At 41.9% G+C, this 19572-nt stretch overlaps 1 protein-coding gene across 19 annotated transcripts in view; it reads left to right on the top strand.

The window, feature by feature from the left end:
* The window catches only part of SVIL (supervillin), a 255470-nt gene that overhangs the window by 140471 nt on the left and 95427 nt on the right, over positions 1–19572 (top strand). For all 19 annotated transcript variants that reach the window (XM_043884802.1, XM_043884803.1, XM_043884804.1 and 16 more), the window contains 2 exons: positions 9793–9850; positions 16669–16760. Coding sequence is in view for 16 of the 19 variants with exons in the window: in XM_043884814.1 (XP_043740749.1) it covers positions 9793–9850; positions 16669–16760 (150 nt within the window). In the remaining 3 variants the exon portion in view is untranslated. The remainder of the gene's footprint in view (positions 1–9792; positions 9851–16668; positions 16761–19572) is intronic.

Here is a 19572-nt window from a genome sequence, read left to right as displayed (position 1 = left end):
CTATGGCAGAAATGAACTTATCTATGAAACAGACAGACTCGCAGACATAGAGAACAGACTTGTGGTTATCACGTGGTGGGGAAGAAAGGATTGGGAGTTGGGGTTAGCAGATGCAAATCATTACATATAGGATGGATAAACAACAAGGTTCTACATGGAACTATATTCAATATCCTGTAATAAGCCATAGTGGAAAAGAATATGGAAGTGAATATATATATATACACACATCAGTTCAGTTCAGTCACTCAGTCATGTCTGACTCTTTGTGGCCCCATGGACTGCAGCATACCAGGCGTCCCTGTCTATCACCAACTCCTGGGGCTTGCTCAAACTCATGTCCATTGAGTCAGTGATGCCATCCAACCATCTCATCCTCTGTCGTCCCCTTCTCCTCCTGCTTTCAATCTTTCCCAGCATCAGGGTCTCTTCCAATGAGTCAGTTCTTCACATCACGTGGCCAAAGTATTGGAGTTTCAGCTTCAGCATTAGTCCTTCCCATGAATATTCAGAACTAATTTCCCTTTAGGATCAAATGGTTTGATCTCCTTGCAGTCCAAGGGACTCTTGAGTCTTTTCAACAGCACAGTTCAAAAGAGTCAATTCTTTAGCACTGAGCTTCCTTTATAGTCCAACTCTCATATCCATACTTAACTACTGGAAAAACCATAGCTTTGACTAGATGTACCTTTGTTGGCAAAGTAATGTCTCTGCTTTTTAATATGCTGTCTAGGTTGACCATAGCTTTTCTTCCAAGGAGTAAGTATCTTTTAATTTCATGGTTGCAGTCAGCATCTGCAGTGATTTTGGAGCCCAAGAAAATAAAGTTTCTCACTGTTTCCATTGTTTCTCCAGCTATTTACCATGTAGTGATGGGACCATGGCTTAGTGATGGGATGCCATGATCTTAGTTTTCTGAATGTTGAGTTTTAAGCCAACTTTTTCACTCTCCTCTTTCACTTTCATCAAGAGGCTCTTTAGTTCTTTACTTTCTGCCATAAGGGTGGTGTCATCTGCATATCTGAGGTTATTGATATTTTTCCCAGCAATCTTGATTCCAGTTTGTGCTTCATCCAGCCCGGCATTTTGCATGATGTACTCTGCATATAAGTTAAATAAGCAGGGATACAATTTACAGCCTTGACATACTATTTCCCAATTTGGAACCAGTCTATTGTTCCATGTCTGGTTCTAACTGTTGCTTCTTGACCTGCATACAGATTTCTCAGGAGGCAGGTAAGGTGGTCTGGTATTCCCATCTGTTGAAGAATTTTCCACAATCTGTTGTGATCCACACAGTCCAAGGCTTTGGCGAAGTCAATAAAGCAGAAGTCGATGTTTTTCTGGAACTCTCTTGCTTTTTCAATGATCCAATGGATGTTGGAAATTTGATCTCTGGTTCCTCTGCCTTTTCTAAATCCAGCTTGAACATCTGGAAGTTCTTGGTTCATGTACTGTTGAAGCCTGGCTTGGAGAATTCTGAGCATTACTTTACGAGCGTGTGAGATGAGTGCAATAGTTTGAGCATTCTTTGGCATTGCCTTTCTTTGGGATTGAAATGAAAACTGACCTTTCCCAGTCCACTGGCCACTGCTGAGTTTCCCAAATTTGCTGGTGTATTGAGTATAACACTTTAACAGCACCATCTTTTAGGATTTGAAAGAGTTCAACTGGAATTCCATCACCTCCACTAGCTTTGTTCGTAGTGATGCTTCCTAAGGCCCACTTGACTTCACATTCCAGGATGTCTTGCTCTAGGTGAGTGATCACACCATCGTCATTATCTGGGTTGTGAAGATCTTTTTTGTATAGCTCTTCTATGTATTCTTGCCACCTCTTCTTAATATCTTCTGCTTCTGTTAGGTCCATACCATTTCTGTCCTTTATTGTGCCCATCTTTGCATGAAATGTTCCCTTGGTATCTCTAATTTTCTTGAAGAGATCTCTAGTCTTTCCCATTCTATTGTTTTCTCTCTTTCTTTGCACTGATCACTGAGGAAGGCTTTCTTATCCCTCCTTGCTATTCTTTGGAACTCTGCATTCAAACGGGTATATCTTCCCTTTTCTCCATTGCCTTTCACTTCTCTTGTATTAACAGCTATTTATAAGGCCTCCTCAGACAACCATTTTGCCTTTTTTCATTTATTTTCCTTGGGGATGGTCTTGATCCCTGCCTCCTGTACAATGTCATGAACCTCCGTCCATAGTTCTTCAGGCACTCTGTCAGATCTAATCCCTTGAATCTGTTTGTCACTTCCACTATATAGTCCTAAGGGATTTAATTTATGTCTGATTATTGGAAAGTAAATGAAATAGAAACATGGCTACTTTCTATTGATATAAAATGTAGATTTCTTTGTAGTCTTGTTTTTCAAATACTTTTTAAAAAACATCTTGGCGCTCTTCCCACTTCAGTTCTTTCTTTTCTATATTATTTATTTATCTGGTTGTATTGGGTCTTAGTTGTGGCATGTGGGATCTTTGTGGCATTGCATGAATCTTTCCTTGTGGTGTGCAGTTTCGGTAGTTGTGACACATGGGCTTAGGCATGTGGGATCTTAGTTCTCCGACTGTGGATCAAACCCACGTCCCCTGCCTTGCAGGGCAAATTCTTAACCACTGGACTACCATGGAAGTTCCCTTCATAGTCTTTTTTTTTTTTTTTTGGTTTCATGTGAATGGGGTATTTAAATAGGAGGTTAAATCGAATGTGAATGGGATGGATGGGGTACTTAAATAGTAGGTTAAATTGCATATCCATAGTTTAATAGACTTCTGTCTTTTCGTTTCCAGCTATGAAGCCCTATTTAAATTTGTTTGCTTTGTTTCATAATTGTTGGGTGAGGCAAGTCATTGTAGGAAGATCCATGACCAACTTAAAGAGGATATCCACATTCTTTATTTTTGGCCACACAGTGTGTCTTGTAGGATCTTAGTTCCCTAACCAGGGAGCAAACCCAGGTTTCATCGCAGTGAAAGTCTAAGTTCTAACCACTGAACCACCAGTGAGTTCCCTCCAAATTCTTTTTATTCTGGGAATTCCCTGGCAGTTTAGGCCTTAGGACTCCGTCTTCTTACGACAGTAGGCCCTGGTTTGATGCCTGGTGGGGAAATTAAGATTCCAGAAGCCAAGAGGCACAGCCCCCTGTCCCCAAATTCTTTTTATTCTATACTGGAATTGTATTTTAAGATTTTTAACTAAGATTATCCCATCATAATAATTCAAAAGAAGCATTGAGAGTCCCTTAGGATGAGGATTCTGTAAGAATAGTTTTCAGGAATGTAAATATTGTGTTTTAGAAACTAAGTTTTTGCAGAGGATTATTTATAAACACAAACTGTATTCCATCCTATCTAATTATTTACTTTCAGAATCAGTTGCTTCTACCGTTTCCTCCACTTCCTCTTTTTCCAGCAGCTCCTCTGCCTTCTGGTTCCTCATTAGCCATGGCCTAACAGTGAAGTTTCCACTACAGCTTTTCAGAGCAATTCTGTTGTTTTCTGCTGAGTTTTTTTAACCTGCTCTATTTGCTATTTCATCCTGACTTTGAGAGTTGAAGAAATGAGCAGGACAGTGAAAATGACAACTGTCACCACGGCCCCATGGACAGCCCCTGTGCCTTCTGTGGCTGCGCCCTGGTGAATTTGCCGTATAAGTCTTCCTTGTCAAGTTATGTTTGTAGTTTAGAAACCACTTAAGTCAGTCTGGTTTGAAAGCAGGATGTAAAATCAATGCAAATCGTTTTAGAATGGCATGCAAACATGCATAGTTGCTCAGTCATGTCCAACTTTCTGTGACCCTATGGACTGTAGTCCACCTGGCTCCTCTGTCCATGGGATTCTCCAGGCAAGAATACTGGAGTGGGTTGCCATGCCCTCCTCCAGGGGATCTTCCTGACCCAGGGGTCAAACTCATGTCTCCTGCATCTCCTGCATTGGCAGGTGGATTCTTTACCACTGAGCCATCTGGGAAACTCCTTTAGAATGGCATCTCTAGCCTTTAGAAAAAGAGTATTCCATTCTTTCCCATGACCATTCAGCAAACCATCGTGGGCAGGCCTGCTATACAGCAAACAAATATTCAGTACCAAATAGAAGCTTTAATACCTTGGCCACCTGATGTGAAGAAAAGACCCTGATGCTGGGAAAGATTGAGGGCAGGAGGAGAAGGGGGAAACAGAGGATGAGATGGTTGGATGGCATTATTGACTCAATGGACATGAATTTGAACAAGCTCTGGAAGATGGTGAAGGACAGGGAAGCCTGGCGTGCTGCAGTCCATGGGGTCACAAAGAGTTGATACGACTGAGTGACTGAACAGCAAAGTGACTAAACAGACAAAGATGGACAGGCTCAGGGGTCACTGCCTCCCTGAGGGGTGAAGGGGAGCAAATCATGATCTTGAGCCTACCATCCTGGGATCATACAGCTCCATCACTAACCAAGTATGTACCCAGAGCAAGTTACTTCTCTATCCCTCTTTTTCCTCCTTATCATATAAAGGAGATGATTTTACCTATCAAATTGTCAGTCTCTGTTGCAGATTTTTCTTGGAGTTGCTTTACCTTACTTGACCCCACCAGCTACAGATTGTAGTTAAAAATAAACAGCAGACTCCAGGGTTCTGGGTTCTGCCTATAAGGAGCTTAGAAGTTACCACTTCATCCCAGCAAGTGAAAAAGTGAACAGACTGAGAAATCAATCATTCTTCTTGAGTCCACAAAGAGGGGAGGGGTAAACCACCACCCCTAAGATCGTAGACACAGGCCAATGCAGGGAGACGTGTCTTAAGGGAGCAGAGACAAGCAAAGCAATGGAGCAGAGAAAATCTCTTCAACCGGTGGTGTTGGGACAACTGGACATCCTCATGTGAAAAAAAAAAAAAAAAGAATCTAGACACAGACTTTATACCCAGCATAAAAATTAATTCAAAATGGATCATAAACATAAATGTAAAACACAAAACTATAAAACTCCCAGATTACATAGAAAACCTTGGTGACGTATGTGATGCATTGTTAGATACAGCACCAAAGACACATTCCTTGAAATAAACAGTTGACACGCTCAGTTTATTTCAGTCGCTCAGTTGTGTCTGACTCTTTGCGACCCCATGGACTAAAGCACTCCAGGCCTCCCTGTCCATCGCCAACTCCTGGAGTTTATCAAACTCATGTTCCATTGAGTCAGTGATGCATCCAACCATCTCATCCTCTGACCCCTTCTCTTTCTGCCTTCAATCTTTTCCAGCATCAGGGTCTTTTCCAATGAGTCAACTCTTCGCATCAGGGGGACAAAGTAGTGGAGTTTTTAGCTTCAGCATCAGTCCTTCCAATGAATATTCAGGACTGATTTCCTTCAGGATCTCCTTGCAGTCCAAGGGACTCTCAAGTCTTCTCCAACACCACAGTTCAAAAGCCTCAATTCTTCAGCGCTTAGCTTTCTTTATAGTCCATCTCTCACATCCATACACAAGTACTGGAGAAATCATAGCCTTGACTAGACAGACTTTTGTTGGCAAAGTAATGTCTCTGCTTTTTAATATGCTGTCTAGGTTGGTCATAATTTTGGTCAACTTTAGTTGACTTGCTAAACTTCATTAAAATGAAGCACTTGGTTCTGTGAAAGACAACATCAAGAGAGCTAGAAAAACCACCCACTGGGATAAAGTATCTGCAAAAGACATATCTGATCAAGGACTGTTATCTAAAATATACCAAAAACTTTTAAAACTCAACAGTAAAACAAACTCAACAGAAAACAAACAACTGAATCAAATTTGGGCCAAAGACCTGAACAGACACCTTACCAAGGAAGAGATACAAATGGCCAATAGGCACATGAAAATATCCTCCCATCATATGTCATCAGAGAAATAGAAATTAAAACAAGATGCCACCTATCAGAATGGCCAAAATCCAGAATCCTGACCCCACCCAGTGCTGAGCTCGCAGTCACTGCTGGTGGGAATGAAAAATGGTCCAGCCGCTTTGGAAGACAGTTTGGCAGTTACAAAGCTAATCATACTCTTTACCATATAGTCTAGCAATCACATCCTTTGGTATTTACTCAAAGGAGCTGAAAATGTATAGTCTGCACAAAAACATACAATGAATGTTTAGAGCGGCTTTATTCCTAATTGCCAAGACTTGGAAGCAACCAAGATGTCTTGCAATAACTGGATGGTTACATAAATTGTGCTATATCCAGACAATAGGATATTATTAGGCACTATAAATAAATGAGCTATCAAGCCATGAAAAGACATGGAGCATCCATAAATGCATGTGCATGCTAAGTCGCTTCAGTTGTGTCTGACTCTGTACGACCCCATGGACTGTAGCCCCCCAGGCTCTTGTGTCTATGGGATTCTCCAGGCAAGAACACTGGAGTAGGTTGTCATGCCCTCTTCCAGGGGATGTTCCTGGCCCAGGGACGGAACCCGCATCTCTTATGTCTTTTGCATTGACAGACAGGTTCTTTACCACTAGCGCCTCCTGGGAAGCCCCCTTAAATGCATACCGTGTACTAAGCGAAAGAAACCAATCTGAAAAGACTCCATACTGCGTGATTCTGACTATATGACATTCTGGAAAAGGCAAAACTATGAAGACATAAAAAGATCAACGGTTGCTGAGGGAGGGGAGAGAGGAGGGAGATAAACAAGCTGAGCACAGAGGCTTTTGAGGGCAAAAGTACTCTGTATGACAGTAGAATGATGGATATATGTCGTGGTATATTCAAAACCACAGAATGGATAGTACCAAGTGTGAACTCAGAGGGTAAACTCTGGTGGTTATGATGAATCATAGGTTCAATCGCAGGTTCATCTTTGGTAACAAATGTAGCATCTGGTGGGGGATGTTGATGGCAGGGGCAGTTGATGACATGGGAGGCTGTGTATGGGTGGGGGCAGGGAGTACATGAGAACTCTGTCAGTTCAGTTCAGTTCGGTCGCTCAGTCGTATCCGACTCTTTGCAACCCCACGAACCGCAGCACGCCAGGCCTCCCTGTCCATCACAAACTCCCGGAGCTTACTCAAACTCGTGTCCATCAAGTCGGTGATGCCATCCAACCATCTCATCCTCTGTTGTCCCCTTCTCCTCCTGCCCCCAATCCCTCCCAGCATCAGGGTCTTTTCCAGTGAGTCAACTCTTCTCATGAGGTGGCCAAAGTAATGGAGTTTCAGCTTCAGCATCAGTCCTTCCAATGAGCACCCAGGACTGATCTCCTTTAGGATGGACTGGTTGGACCTCCTTGCAGTCCAGGGACTCTCAGGAGTCTCCTCCAACACTACAGTTCAAAAGTTGAACTCTCTGTGCCTTCTCTCAGTTTTGTAGTAAACCTAAACTTGTTGGAAAAAATGTCTTTAAAAAAGTAAGATAAACAGGGTGAGTAGAAAAAGTAGTATTATACTTAGGAGCTTCTGTCTCAAATTAAAATTTTTGAACCTCTAGTAATATCTGCCTTTTCTTTTCCCACAATTTCACTCATATGTTGTTCATCAATCTTAACTCTTAACTCGGGGGTTTTGGCTCCCTGTTCGATCAAGTGTTTCCTTGAACTTAGCCAAAGCCAGACTCGGAGCAGCCTGGGAATAGTTCAGAGGCTCTCCTTCGTCCCAGTACACGGAGCATCTCTGGATGGTTTTGGTTCTGCTTGTAAGCTTTTAGGGCAGGGAGGAGCTGTCCTGCCTCTCCTGATGGTGGTTAGGTTTACAGCATCGTCTCCTTAGCCGACGCAGGAGCTGTGGTCCGGCCATGGCTCGGAAGTGTAACCTCATAAATGTCCCGTCACTGGAATCCAGTCTATTTCAGCATCCACAGGCCTAATTTCTGCTTGTAATCTGATTACGGGGTCTGAGCTCTTCCGGCCTGCAGTGTCTCGCTTTGCGTTTACTCTACTCTCAAGGACACCAGTGCCTGACTGCCTTGCGCTGTGAAAAGCTCAACCCAATTTTGCTCAGACGGGCTGCAGGCCGTGGCTGCTTGAGAATTAGCTGTAGAGCAGGCTCTGTCCCCGAACTCGATGTGTGCAGCCATGTTCAGAAGCCCAGGGATTCCCAGCTACCTGGGCACTTTCAAGTTCTCTGAGGAACAAGGTAAGGCGGGAGAAATGGAAAATGCCCTCAAGTGTCTTTTTAATAGCATCATGAATGCCTTGCATCTTCCATTTTACCTTGGATGCCCCGTTATACTGTTCTGTGGTTTTCTCAAAGGATGCTTTAAATATCTCATTGACTTTATAAATTAGCTTATCTTGGGATCGCTGAGAAAGGTGGCTTTTTTTTTTTCTGTTGTACGTTAAAGAAATTGCTAAACCACTAAAGCCTTTATGAAGGAAACATTGCAGATTACATCGGAATGCTCAAAGTTTAGATTAAGTTCTGGATGTGCTGTACTTTAACTGAAATATTTTTCTCAACCAAATGTTATATCTACTAAATTTTTTCCAGTAGGCAGTGGTGTGTGTTTGCCTTTTTATGAAATCTTCATGGGAGGCTGTTTGGAACAAAAATGTTGTCTTCTTAGTGGCTTCCTTTTGAGCCCAGAGGAAAAGATGTGCTTTCAATTTAACCACTGAAGTAGCATCTCAGATTAGGTTCACAGATTGAACTAAAAAGAGATCTTTAGGTTATCTTGACTATCACATTGGAAATTTGGCCATTGTCTATGAAAGTATTTTCCAGTCCAAATACACGATTGGGAAGAGATTTGAACAACTGAGGTGTCAGATTCAGGAATTTGCTTCTGCAATATTTGATAGCTTTTTGAACCAAGTTCTCTTTTTCTAAGCACATAACAAGGATATTTGTGTAATTAGCCAAAAAGCCTAGATGTTTAATTGGCATTATACCTTTGTATTGTATTCCTCTAGTTGGTCCGAATTCCCAAATTCCAGAATTCGGAATGTATTTGATAGGTCAGCATCTGGTATATCTTGTACCTCCTTTTCCTCAAGCTTCTGCCCCTAAATATTAAGCAGTAAGAGGCTCTTCCATAGGGGAAGAAATTTCTGTAAGTGGTCTAATTGTGGTTTTCTGGGTGGACAAATGGTTGCTGTGCCAAAAGCTGTAAAACAGATTACTTACCCAAAGCCGGTTATAAATTTGCCTGTGCCTGGTTTTCATTAACCAGTTCAGTCGGATGTGTGTTTTTGGTGGATTCGATTGTTACCAGCTGTCTTTACATAATATATGTCTTGTCTTCAAAAATAAATAAGTGGCAAATTTGATGTGTCATTATCATTTAGATTTTAATGAAGGCAATAAAAACACAGCTGAAGTGTCCCCTCCACTGTTCATCAACCCCTCATGCACCCCAACTCCTGCTGTGCCTTCTTTAAAAGCATCAAATATACCAGGCAGGGATGATTGTAGACCTTTCTGGTTACCTGGGCCAAAATTGTTTAATTTTTTTCTCCTTTTTTGCCTGTGAGGATAATAGCTATGTTTTTTCAGTATTTAATTGCTTTGGAGTTATTCTTGTAACCATAGAGAATTTAAATGGTAGCATTGAACTATGTCAGAATTTTTTTTAACCCATGAAGTATCTTGGCTACTATTAACCAAAATCAAAACAAAACAATTCCTAAGTAAAATGCATGTGGTGGAGTTTGATGCTTAAAGGTGTCTGTATTTTCTGTATTCATATTTCTGGTTCACAGTTTCCTTTTTCTTAAATGGTCTCAAAGGGAGTGTGAAGAATTTTTTTTTCCCCATTGGAGTTTTTTTTTTTGGTTTTAAGTTACTGTGTGGGTATTTCATGCTTACATTATTTCTTTCCCCCTAGATTTGAACAAGAAAAACTTAAGCCTCGTTGGATTCCCGTGTCAAAGAAAAGTTCCAAGGTAAAGAAGTCTTTGCTCAAGAAATCTTAAGTTTCGAAGATTTGTAGGAGCTTTAGAAATTATTCTCCTAAATTTCTAATCCTTGAGTTTTAAATGTTTTAAAAAAAATATTTTCTCTCCAGAGTTTAACTTATTAAAACATGTGAAGCAGGCTGACTTAGCAGTGCACTCAGCCAGCAAATATTCTTTTTGTATTGGTACTAGTGGTAAAGAATCCGCCTGCCAATGCAGGAAACACAAGAGATGTGGGTTCAATCCCTGGGTCAGTAAGATCCCCTGAAGTGGGAAATGGCAACCCACTCCAGTATTCTTGCCTGGAGAATTCCATGGACAGAGGAGCCTAGCAGACTACAGTCCATAGGGCTGCAAAGAGCCAGACTGAACACACACATGGGAACTATTTGCAAAATGGCCTATTGGTGTCAATGTAATTGCAAAATTGTAAAGGTCTTTTCTTTACAAGTTCTTTTCTTTCTCATATCTGCCTCTAAGGGTATGATACCCTTTTTTGCAACCTACCCTTTGAGTAAGGGAGCTTTTGGCTTGCTGTTGTTGTTATTTTTTTTTTTTAATTGAAGTATAGTTAATTTACAGTGTTGTACCAATCTCTGTTGTACAGCACAGTGAATCAGTTATCCACATGTATGCTTTTGGTTTTTTAAGAAAGGATCTAGTCTTGTTCTTCCTCCCTCTGTCCCTTCCTTCTGACCTGTTCTTCTCCCCTACTTCTCTCCCTCCACCCATCCACCCACTCACCTGTCCAGGTAAGTTCATGGTGCCTGGCCTCTTAACCTTTCTGCCCTTCCGTTCCATTGGCTGCAGGATATTATGGGTACCTATTTGATGTACCTGATATGCTAAAACTCCGTGGTACACACATCATTGAGGTGAGATAATAGAAAAATTAAACTTTGTGCCTAATAAGGTGGCCATATTTCAGATGTGTCCTCATAGATGGCTGTCCCTAACAGGTTTTGAGATTTTTCAAGTGTAGGCACAAAATGATGGTCTCTTAACACACAGAGATGTGGATTTCAGCATCCACTTTATTATGCGGGAAGGCCCCAACCCAGATCTACCCTTCATTCCACTTAGATGCTTTTGTTCCTAATGTATGACATAAGACATTGTTTCTTCACTTTAAAAGTTTGCATTTCAAAGCTTAACCTTTGACACAAAGCTTACTTTGTGTTGTTGTGTCACCAGTGTCCTAGCCAAGCTAAGCCTGGCTCTGCGTTTGAGAATGTTAGATTTGACCTTGTGAACACGCTGGATGGGGTAAACTTTAATGAATCTCATCCACATCTTATTAATAGTATAAGGTAAACTAGAGCAGTGAGGAGGCATGGTCATCAGTAAGGCTGTCTTATTTAACTCATGAAATCTTACTTTTCTAGTAGTTGATACAATCTCCCTTATTTCTCATCTTTGCCTTCTTTTTAATGGAAGCTAAGGCTTCTGTCTTAATTTGTTCACTCTCATAGACTGAGTGGCTTATAAAACATAGAAATTTATTTCTCACACCTGGAGGCTGGAAGTCTGAGGTCAGGGTGCACTGCCATGGGGTGACGACCCTCCTCCAGGTTGCCCACTGCCCTATGTCTTGCATCCTGTCTTGTTGAAGTGGGCACCGATCTCATTGATGAGGGCTCCACTCTCATGACCTAATCACTTCCTAGAAGCCCCTCCTCCTAATATCTTCACCCTTGTGGTGTTGGAGAAGACTCTTGAGAGTCCCTGGACTGCAAGGAGATCCAACCAGTCCATCCTAAAGGAGATCAGTCATGGGTGTTCATTGGAAGGACTGATGCTGAAGCTGAAACTCCAGTACTTTGGCCACCTCATGCGAAGAGTTGACTTATTGGAAAAGACTCTGATCCTGGGAGGGATTGGGGGATGGCTGGATGGCATCACCGACTCAATGGGCATGAGTTTGAGTAAACTCCGGGAGTTGGTGATGGACAGGGAGGCCTGGCGTGCTGCGATTCATGGGGTCGCAAAGAGTCAGACACGACTGAGCAACTGAAATGAACTGAACTGGGGGTCAGGATTTCAATCTATGAATTCCGGGAAATACATTCAGATCATAGTAACTTTGTTGCAAATACATCACTAGCAGGTTGGTTTAGCTGTTGTAGACTTAATATGTGACTCAGAGCAGGGGGAAAAAAAGAAAGAGGAGACAGAAAAGCGCTGCTTTTTCAAGGGAAAGTATGAAGTATGAATGCAGGTCAGTCAGCCGGGAGAGAGAGACTCAGAGGGACACAGTGGTTCTGAAACTGGTGTTATTTCATGTGCACCTATTAAAACAATGGCCCCCGGGCTCTGGTCCTAAATGTAAAACGGGCTGGAAATACAAGAACCTGCCTCCTTCAACTAAATCTAGTTACCCAGACACCAGACATGGGAACATGAGGTAATGGATTACATCTCCCTTGTCTTTTTTTTTTTTTTTTTGGCCTTGTGGGACCTTAGTTCCCTGACCAGGGATCAAACCCATGTCCCCTGCATTGGGAACATGGAGTCTTAACCACTGGACCAGCAGGGATGCTCCCTCCCCTGTCTTGTAAGTAAACTCCAGTAGAAGAGTTAGTAGCCAGGAAGCCCTTCACTGTGTGGAACAGAATATTCCTTATTAGGACATCCCATTTTTTAAAAAAGATAGAAGGTAATAACAGCAGGATAGCCTGCTCTCACTTTAATAAAATGTCCTTTTATTGTCTTGCTGGGCATTTAAGTAGGTTAATGGGACATGTTAAAAAAATTATCATAGAAGCAAAGTGCAGTCTTTTCTTGGATCACTGAAGCAGAGGAAAGAGCTAGAAGTATGAACGAATTAGTCATGAAGAAGGGAGCTCCGTTTCAGAGGAGATGAAAAACATATTAAAGTTGTTTCTTCATATTGTTGCTGTTTTTTTGAATTACTAAGTCATGTCCAACTCTTTGTGACCCCTTGGACTATAGCCCTCCAGGCTCCTCTATCCACGGAATTCTCCCGGCAAGAATACTGGAGTGGGATGCCACTTCTCCAGGGGATCTTCCCCACCCAGGGATCAAACCCATGTCTCCTGTATTGACAAGCAGATTCTTTACCACTAAGCCACCAGGAAAGCCCCATTTATTCATATTAGAAGCTTTTAAAATTTTAATTCCCCAAAATGAAGACTGTAGCATATATACTTTAGTTATATATGGAAAGATAGTTTCATGGTGAAATAGAGGATCCCACCTTTTACTGGAGCTGTGGCAACCCACCAAAGCCCAGAGAAGTGGTCTGGGCAGAGACCCCCTGATCCCCGTGTAGGTGATAATGAGGAGGGAGATAGTCCAGCATCCAGGGCTTGGGCCCCCACCCCGCGATGCTGCTCTGGTTGCCTCTGAATCAGAGAATGAGAAGAGAGTGACGCTAGCGCTTTGGGGGAGGACATTTTTAAGTGTTTCACCGGCCGTTAGATGAGCACATGAGTTACTCGTTCATGAATGGTCCAGAACGCTTCCCCAGTGCGTCCTGCCTGCATTTTCACTGCTGCCTGGTGCCCCCAGGTGTCAGAAGTCCAGGACAGAGACATGGCTCTTCTCAAAGTCTGGTTTCGTATTGATTTGGGGAAACCTGCATCCGTCACAGCTCTTGTGACAATAGTAAGTCAGAGTCTTTGGTTCCAGCCCATCTTCCTTATTCTTCCTATGGCTCATCTACTTCCTCGTTGGTTACTAGTCATTGGTTACTAGTCACCATTGGTTAGTAGTCATTGGTTACTAGACATTGTTGGTTAGTAGTCATCTTTGGTTAGTAGTCATTGGTTAGCAGTCAGAGGTTAGTAGTTACTTGGAGGAAATAGGAGAGAGAGAGATTAACAGCAAGGAAGAAGTATAAAGGCGGCTGTGTGGATTCCAGTAAGAAAATTTTACCTTGAGGATGGAGACCTGAAAAATAGACTACTTTATAAACATGCAAACATACATGTATTTTCATACATATAGGCAAGGTGGGCAAAGGTAATGAGGAGCGATGTTTTCCCAATTATATGTTATTTTAAAGAGAAGAGAAGGAGAGGAAGGAAGGGAGGAAGGGATGATGTTATTAAATACATGCCCTTCTAATGAGTCTCAGTATTTGTCATGTTCTTTGCCCTATCATATCCACAGTGTGTAACGTGTATACATAAAATACTCCAGGAGACTTCCCTGGTGGTCTGGTGGTTTAGACGTCACCTTCCAGTACAGGGGCTGTGGGTTCAATCCCTGGTTGGGTAGCTAAGATCCCACATGCTGTGGGGTCAGACAAAACAAAACAGAACATAAAACAGAAGCAGTGTTGTGAATTTTAAATTCACCATTTAAAAATGGTCCACATCAAAAAAATAAAATCTTTAAAAAAAAAACTTCAGAGTAGTCTTCATAAATATTTGAAATATTTTATTGGAGCCAATTCATTCACTGTATATTTATGGATTTTTAAAAGTATTTTTTAAAATCAACAAGTTAAAATGAGACACTTATAATATGTTCCATAAATAGGAAAACAGGGTCACGTGAGAGAATATAACAGAGGCGCATAGTGTAGATTCGGTGCTGGTAGGTGGACACGGGGTCACAGCGTTCTTCCTTAAGGAAATGACCTTAAACTGAGGCCCAGACCAGGAGCAAGACTAGCCGGGATGGAAGGAAGCTGCAGAAAGAGACTTGAGGAGGAAACAGCATTCACAGTCAGCCATGGGAAGAGGCAGGAGAGATTTCCCTAATGTGCTATGGTTTTCATGGTTTCTGACCACCCGTGAGAGGCTGTCCTGCCCATCAGTGCTGACACATCTGTAGTTTCAAGAAAGGAAATGCGTGTGAAGCCAGGGGTGTAGGGTGATGGACTGTGAACCCCACTCTGTGCAAGTTCAATGAAATGTTTAACAAGAGGGTGGTTTTTTAGTCTTCCTTAGCAGCTTCTTTGAGCTTTTTGATGAACAGATAAAAGGGGGAAAATAGAAACACAGATGTTCAGTTTTGAAAATATGAGATAATATTTGTGCTCTAAGGTCAATGGTCTAGGAGCTGAATACTTCAGGGTTTGCACAGAATTTTTTTCCTGAGATTTTTGTTTCCCAAAGAAAGTACAGAACTTGCTGAATGTTTCAAGTGGCTAAATAGTCAATTAAAATATTGATAGCATGTCACTCCTTACGTAGGGTGCCATTCTGCAGTTGTTTAGTGTTTTAGGTTTAGACTACATCATACCTCTGAAAAAACACTGAGATCTGTCATTGTGTTATGATTCACTATTGAGAAGTCAGTGCTTATTCCAAGTTTTTGACCTAAGCAGGAGGTGTCTTAGGATTTTCAAGCCACCTGGAGTGTGGTTTTCAAAGCCTACTTATTCTCAAGACTTTTTATTAACTGATATGAATATATGGCACTGCTGTTTACGAGTATAAGCATTCCACATTTATAAGCAGAAACTAAGGGTTTCTGATGAACTTGGTTCTAGGAAGATGGGATGGCAATATTTTGGAGCATACAGACGATCCTTGAAATTTAATTTGTATCTAGGATATAAGTGATTGGTGTGCCCCCTTCATAGCACCCACAGCACTTCCTCAGTCTCCCCTTGGGCCTCTGTGGACACACCTCTGCAGGGCAGAGCCACAGACAGGGGATCATCCTTGGGAAAGGTCAGGTTGGCGCTGGGTTTGTTTACGGGTCTATCACCACTTCTCTGGAGGTGATCATGTTGTTGGGGGAAGATGAGTTTCCTGTTTCCCTAGGTTTGTTCTCTTCCTTTGAGGCAGCAGCTCTGGTCTTGCCCAGTCCAGGTGCATTCCCCTGGAGGCCTTGAACTTATGGGCTCCAAGTCTTGGGCCGGGTGCTCACAGTATCAGAGCAAAAGCTAGATTTGCACGTTGCGTACTGTTCTTGCTGCACGTGTGTCCTGGGGAAAAGCGCTGGACAGTTTCCTGATCTGTAAGCCGAAGACAGCAGTGGTCCCAGGGGTGTGTTTGCACACACACACACACCCTGGTGAGTGTGCCCATGTGTCTTCCTTCCAACTTAGAGATCTGTGGGAGCCTGAAGAGCAGCAGTGGGGGCAGTATTTACACCACCAGCAGGTACTGAGAAACGGATGCTTTGGGAGGCTCGGAGGGGTGGGCAGAGCAAGGAGCTGGTTGGTAAGCCTGTACCAACACAGCGCACAGGATCTTAATTCCCCAACCAGGGATTGAACCTTTACCCCCTGCATTGCAAAGGCAGAGTCTTAACCACTGGGCCACCAGGGAAGTCCCATTTCTTTTTTTTTCCCCCTGGACAAATTTTTGTGAACCTTTCACACCTCTTCTCCGTGCTTTGATTTTTCTTGGATTGAAGACGTTTGTTACTTTAATTTCAACAGCGGAAGAGAGCATGTAGATCACCTAGACAAATCACTGATTTTCTGAGGAAGACTGTAGCACAGGGAGGTTGAGTGGTTAGTTCAAGTTTGCACAGCTACTGGTGGTCCATGAAGAGGTTGTCAGTCTGAACAGAGGCATCCATCTCCTAGTGCAGTGATGTTTTTACCACCAGAGGCCACACTTACCCTCACATCCCTCCCACCCCCTGCCACCTCTGCTGATGTAATTATTTAGCTGCACCCAAAAATCATATTAATATAACCATGAATCATTGAAAAAAGCTACCTATTATCTCCCCCAAATAAAATATTTTACTTATAATCTATACACACATGTTTAGCTATGTACAATAACATAATTTTTATGTTCTGTAGTATCTTAGTTCATATATACCTGGGTTTAGAAGAACTTGAAACATTTTCTTAATGGAATCATTTTTAGCTTTCAGAAAGAGTTCTTGCTTGAAGACAAAGAACAGCTTGCTAACCACAAAAGAGGGATCGATGCTCAGCTTTTAGCTGCCCTTCCTAAAGGTAAGACTTCTAGATGGTCGACTCGTGTCTGGGCGTGTAAATGTATTATCTGATTTTCCTGGAGGACTTTTCCTAACCTTGTCACTTTTTATTTTTTAATTATTCTTTATTGGTGTATTGTTGTTCTACAATGTTGCATTAGTTTCTACCGTATAGCAGAGTGAATCAGCGATACACAGATCCACTCTCTTTTGGATTTCCTTCCCATTTAAGTCATCACAGAGCCCTGAGTAGAGTTCCTTATGCTATATGGTAGGTTTTTATTAGTTAGGAAATCAGTCCTGGGTGTTCATTGGAAGGACTGGTGCTGAAGCTGAAACTCCAGTACTTTGGCCACCTGATGCGAAGAGCTGACTCATTGGAAAAGACCCTGATGCTGGGAAAGATTGAAGGCAGGAGGAGAAGGGGACGACAGAGGACAAGATGGTTGGATGGCATCACCGACTCAATTGGCATGAGTTTGAGTAAACTCTGCGAGTTGGTGATGGACAGGGAGGCCTGGTGTGATGCGGTCCATGGGGTCACAGAGTTGGACACAACTGAGTGACTGAACTGACTAAACTGAGTGTATATATGTCAGTCCCAACCTCCCAATTCATCCCACTCCACCTTTGCACCCGTGGTGTCCACATACTTGTTCTCAATGCCTGTGTCTCTATTTCTGCTTTGCAGGGACGATCATCTACACTGTTTTTTCTAGATTCTACATATATGTATTAATATACAATATTTGTTTTTCTCTTTTTGACTTCACTCCGTCTCTAGGTCCATCCACATCTCTACAAATAATCTCACTTCTTTCCTTCTTATGGCTGAGTAATATTCCATAGTATATAGGCACCATCTTTATCCATTCCTCTGTTGATGGACTTCACCTTACCACAAGTCCCTTCCTTTCATTTTAGGCATCCTCAAGTTTTTGCTGGAGGCTGGTACCGAGGATAAGAGAGCAGTCCTAGAATCAGCCTCACCTCATCTCTCTCCTACTTTTCACCTTCTCCAAGGGTGATGAGTTCTGCTTACTTGCCCGTTTCTTTTCTGTCCACCCCCTCCCACTGCTTCCAGCCCCCTGAGGCTTTCCAGTGCTAGGATGGATATCCTTCAGCTCCCGACTGGGCAACACACTGAGCAAGCGGTGCAAAGTACATCTTAAGTGTCTCTCTTCTTATCCAAGTAGACACTCACATCAGGTGAATTCACACTTTCCTTGGTTAAGATGTACATGCAGTCAAACATTTGCATCAGCTACCAGCCCTCTACCCCTAGTATTGCCCATGAGATAATATGAGCATTACCTGACATTTGTTTCTACCAACTGTAACACTAACTCAGGGGAGTACCAACTCACAAACTGTTCATCCCAAATGAGCTGTGTAACCCTTGCTTCAGAAGAAACAGCTTTCCCAGCAATCCCACTCCTCGCATATACCCAGAAAAGATTTGAAAAGATACATGGCACACCAATATTCAAAGTTGCACTATTTACAACAGCCAAGACATGGAAGCAGTCTAAATGTCCATCAGCAGAGGAATGGATTTTTTAAAAAATGTGGTGTATATATATTCAGTGGCATACTACTCAGCTATATAAAAGAATGAAATAATGCCAATTGCAGCAACATGGATGGGACCTCGAGACTATCATACTAAGTGAAATAAGTCAGAGAAAGACAAATGCCATATATCACTCACACATGGAATCTGAAAAAATGACACAAGTGAACTTACTTACAAAACAGAAACAGACTCACAGACCTAGAAAACAAACTTATGGTAATCAGAGGGAAAGCTGGGGAGGGATGAATTAGGAGTTGGGGATTAATTAATAATTAGTTATAATTAACCCTATTAATTATAAGATTTTATACTGTATATAAAAGTGACAAACAATAAGGACCTACTGTTTAGCACAGAAAACTATATTCAATATCTCATAATAACCTATAATGGAAAAGAATCTGAGAATGTATATATATATATGTATATATGTGTGTGTGTGTATATATATACATATATAAAACTGAATCATTTTGCTATACTCCTGAAATATTGGAAATCAACTATATTTCAATAAAAAATAAATTAAACAGTTCTGGTGGAAGATCAGGGGTTTTTTCCTGTCCTTAAAAAAAAAAAAAAACAAAACAAAAAAACCCAAAAATAGCAGCGATAAATCATGAGATCAAGCCCAGACGAAATTAGACCAGGAAAAATATTCTCTTAACAGAAACAACATCAATTTTAAAAGTCCCACTGATGAATTTGCGTGCATCCTGAGGAACTGAGTCAGTCGTACTCCTGGACACAGGTTGATAAGGAAGGATGCTTGAAGAAGGATGCCAGGGGGTTGGCCTGGTGGTGACAACTTCAAGAAGGGACATTTTTCAATTTTTAAGTGTTTAACAAAACTGTTAAGTGAAACAGAGTATTGTTGTGTTTTGCTCCAGAGGTCCAAAATGAGAAGAATGTGTAGAATTACAAGAAGGCAGGTGAGATTTCATATGAGGAAGAAAATTCTGATAGTTCATGTACCTGGAAGTGAAAGGCACTGCATTGTGATGTCATTAACTGTTCAAGGCAAGGCTAGGACGGCTATGTGTGGGGTTCCCACCTGGAACCCCAGGTGTGAAATGGAAAAGTCCTTCCAATTTGTAAGACTCTTTCGGAAGACAAACTCAGTTTAATCTGAGCGAAACTGAAAGTGTTAGTCACTCAGTCACGGCCAAATTTTTGCGACCCCATGGACTATATAGCTCGTCAGGCTCCTCTGTCCATGGGATTCTCCAGGCAAGAACACTGGAGTTGGGTAGTA

Source organism: Cervus elaphus, chromosome 23 (genome assembly GCF_910594005.1).
Source record: "Cervus elaphus chromosome 23, mCerEla1.1, whole genome shotgun sequence".
NCBI classification, from domain to species: domain Eukaryota; kingdom Metazoa; phylum Chordata; class Mammalia; order Artiodactyla; family Cervidae; genus Cervus; species Cervus elaphus.
This window is presented reverse-complemented; position numbering and strand designations above follow the sequence as displayed.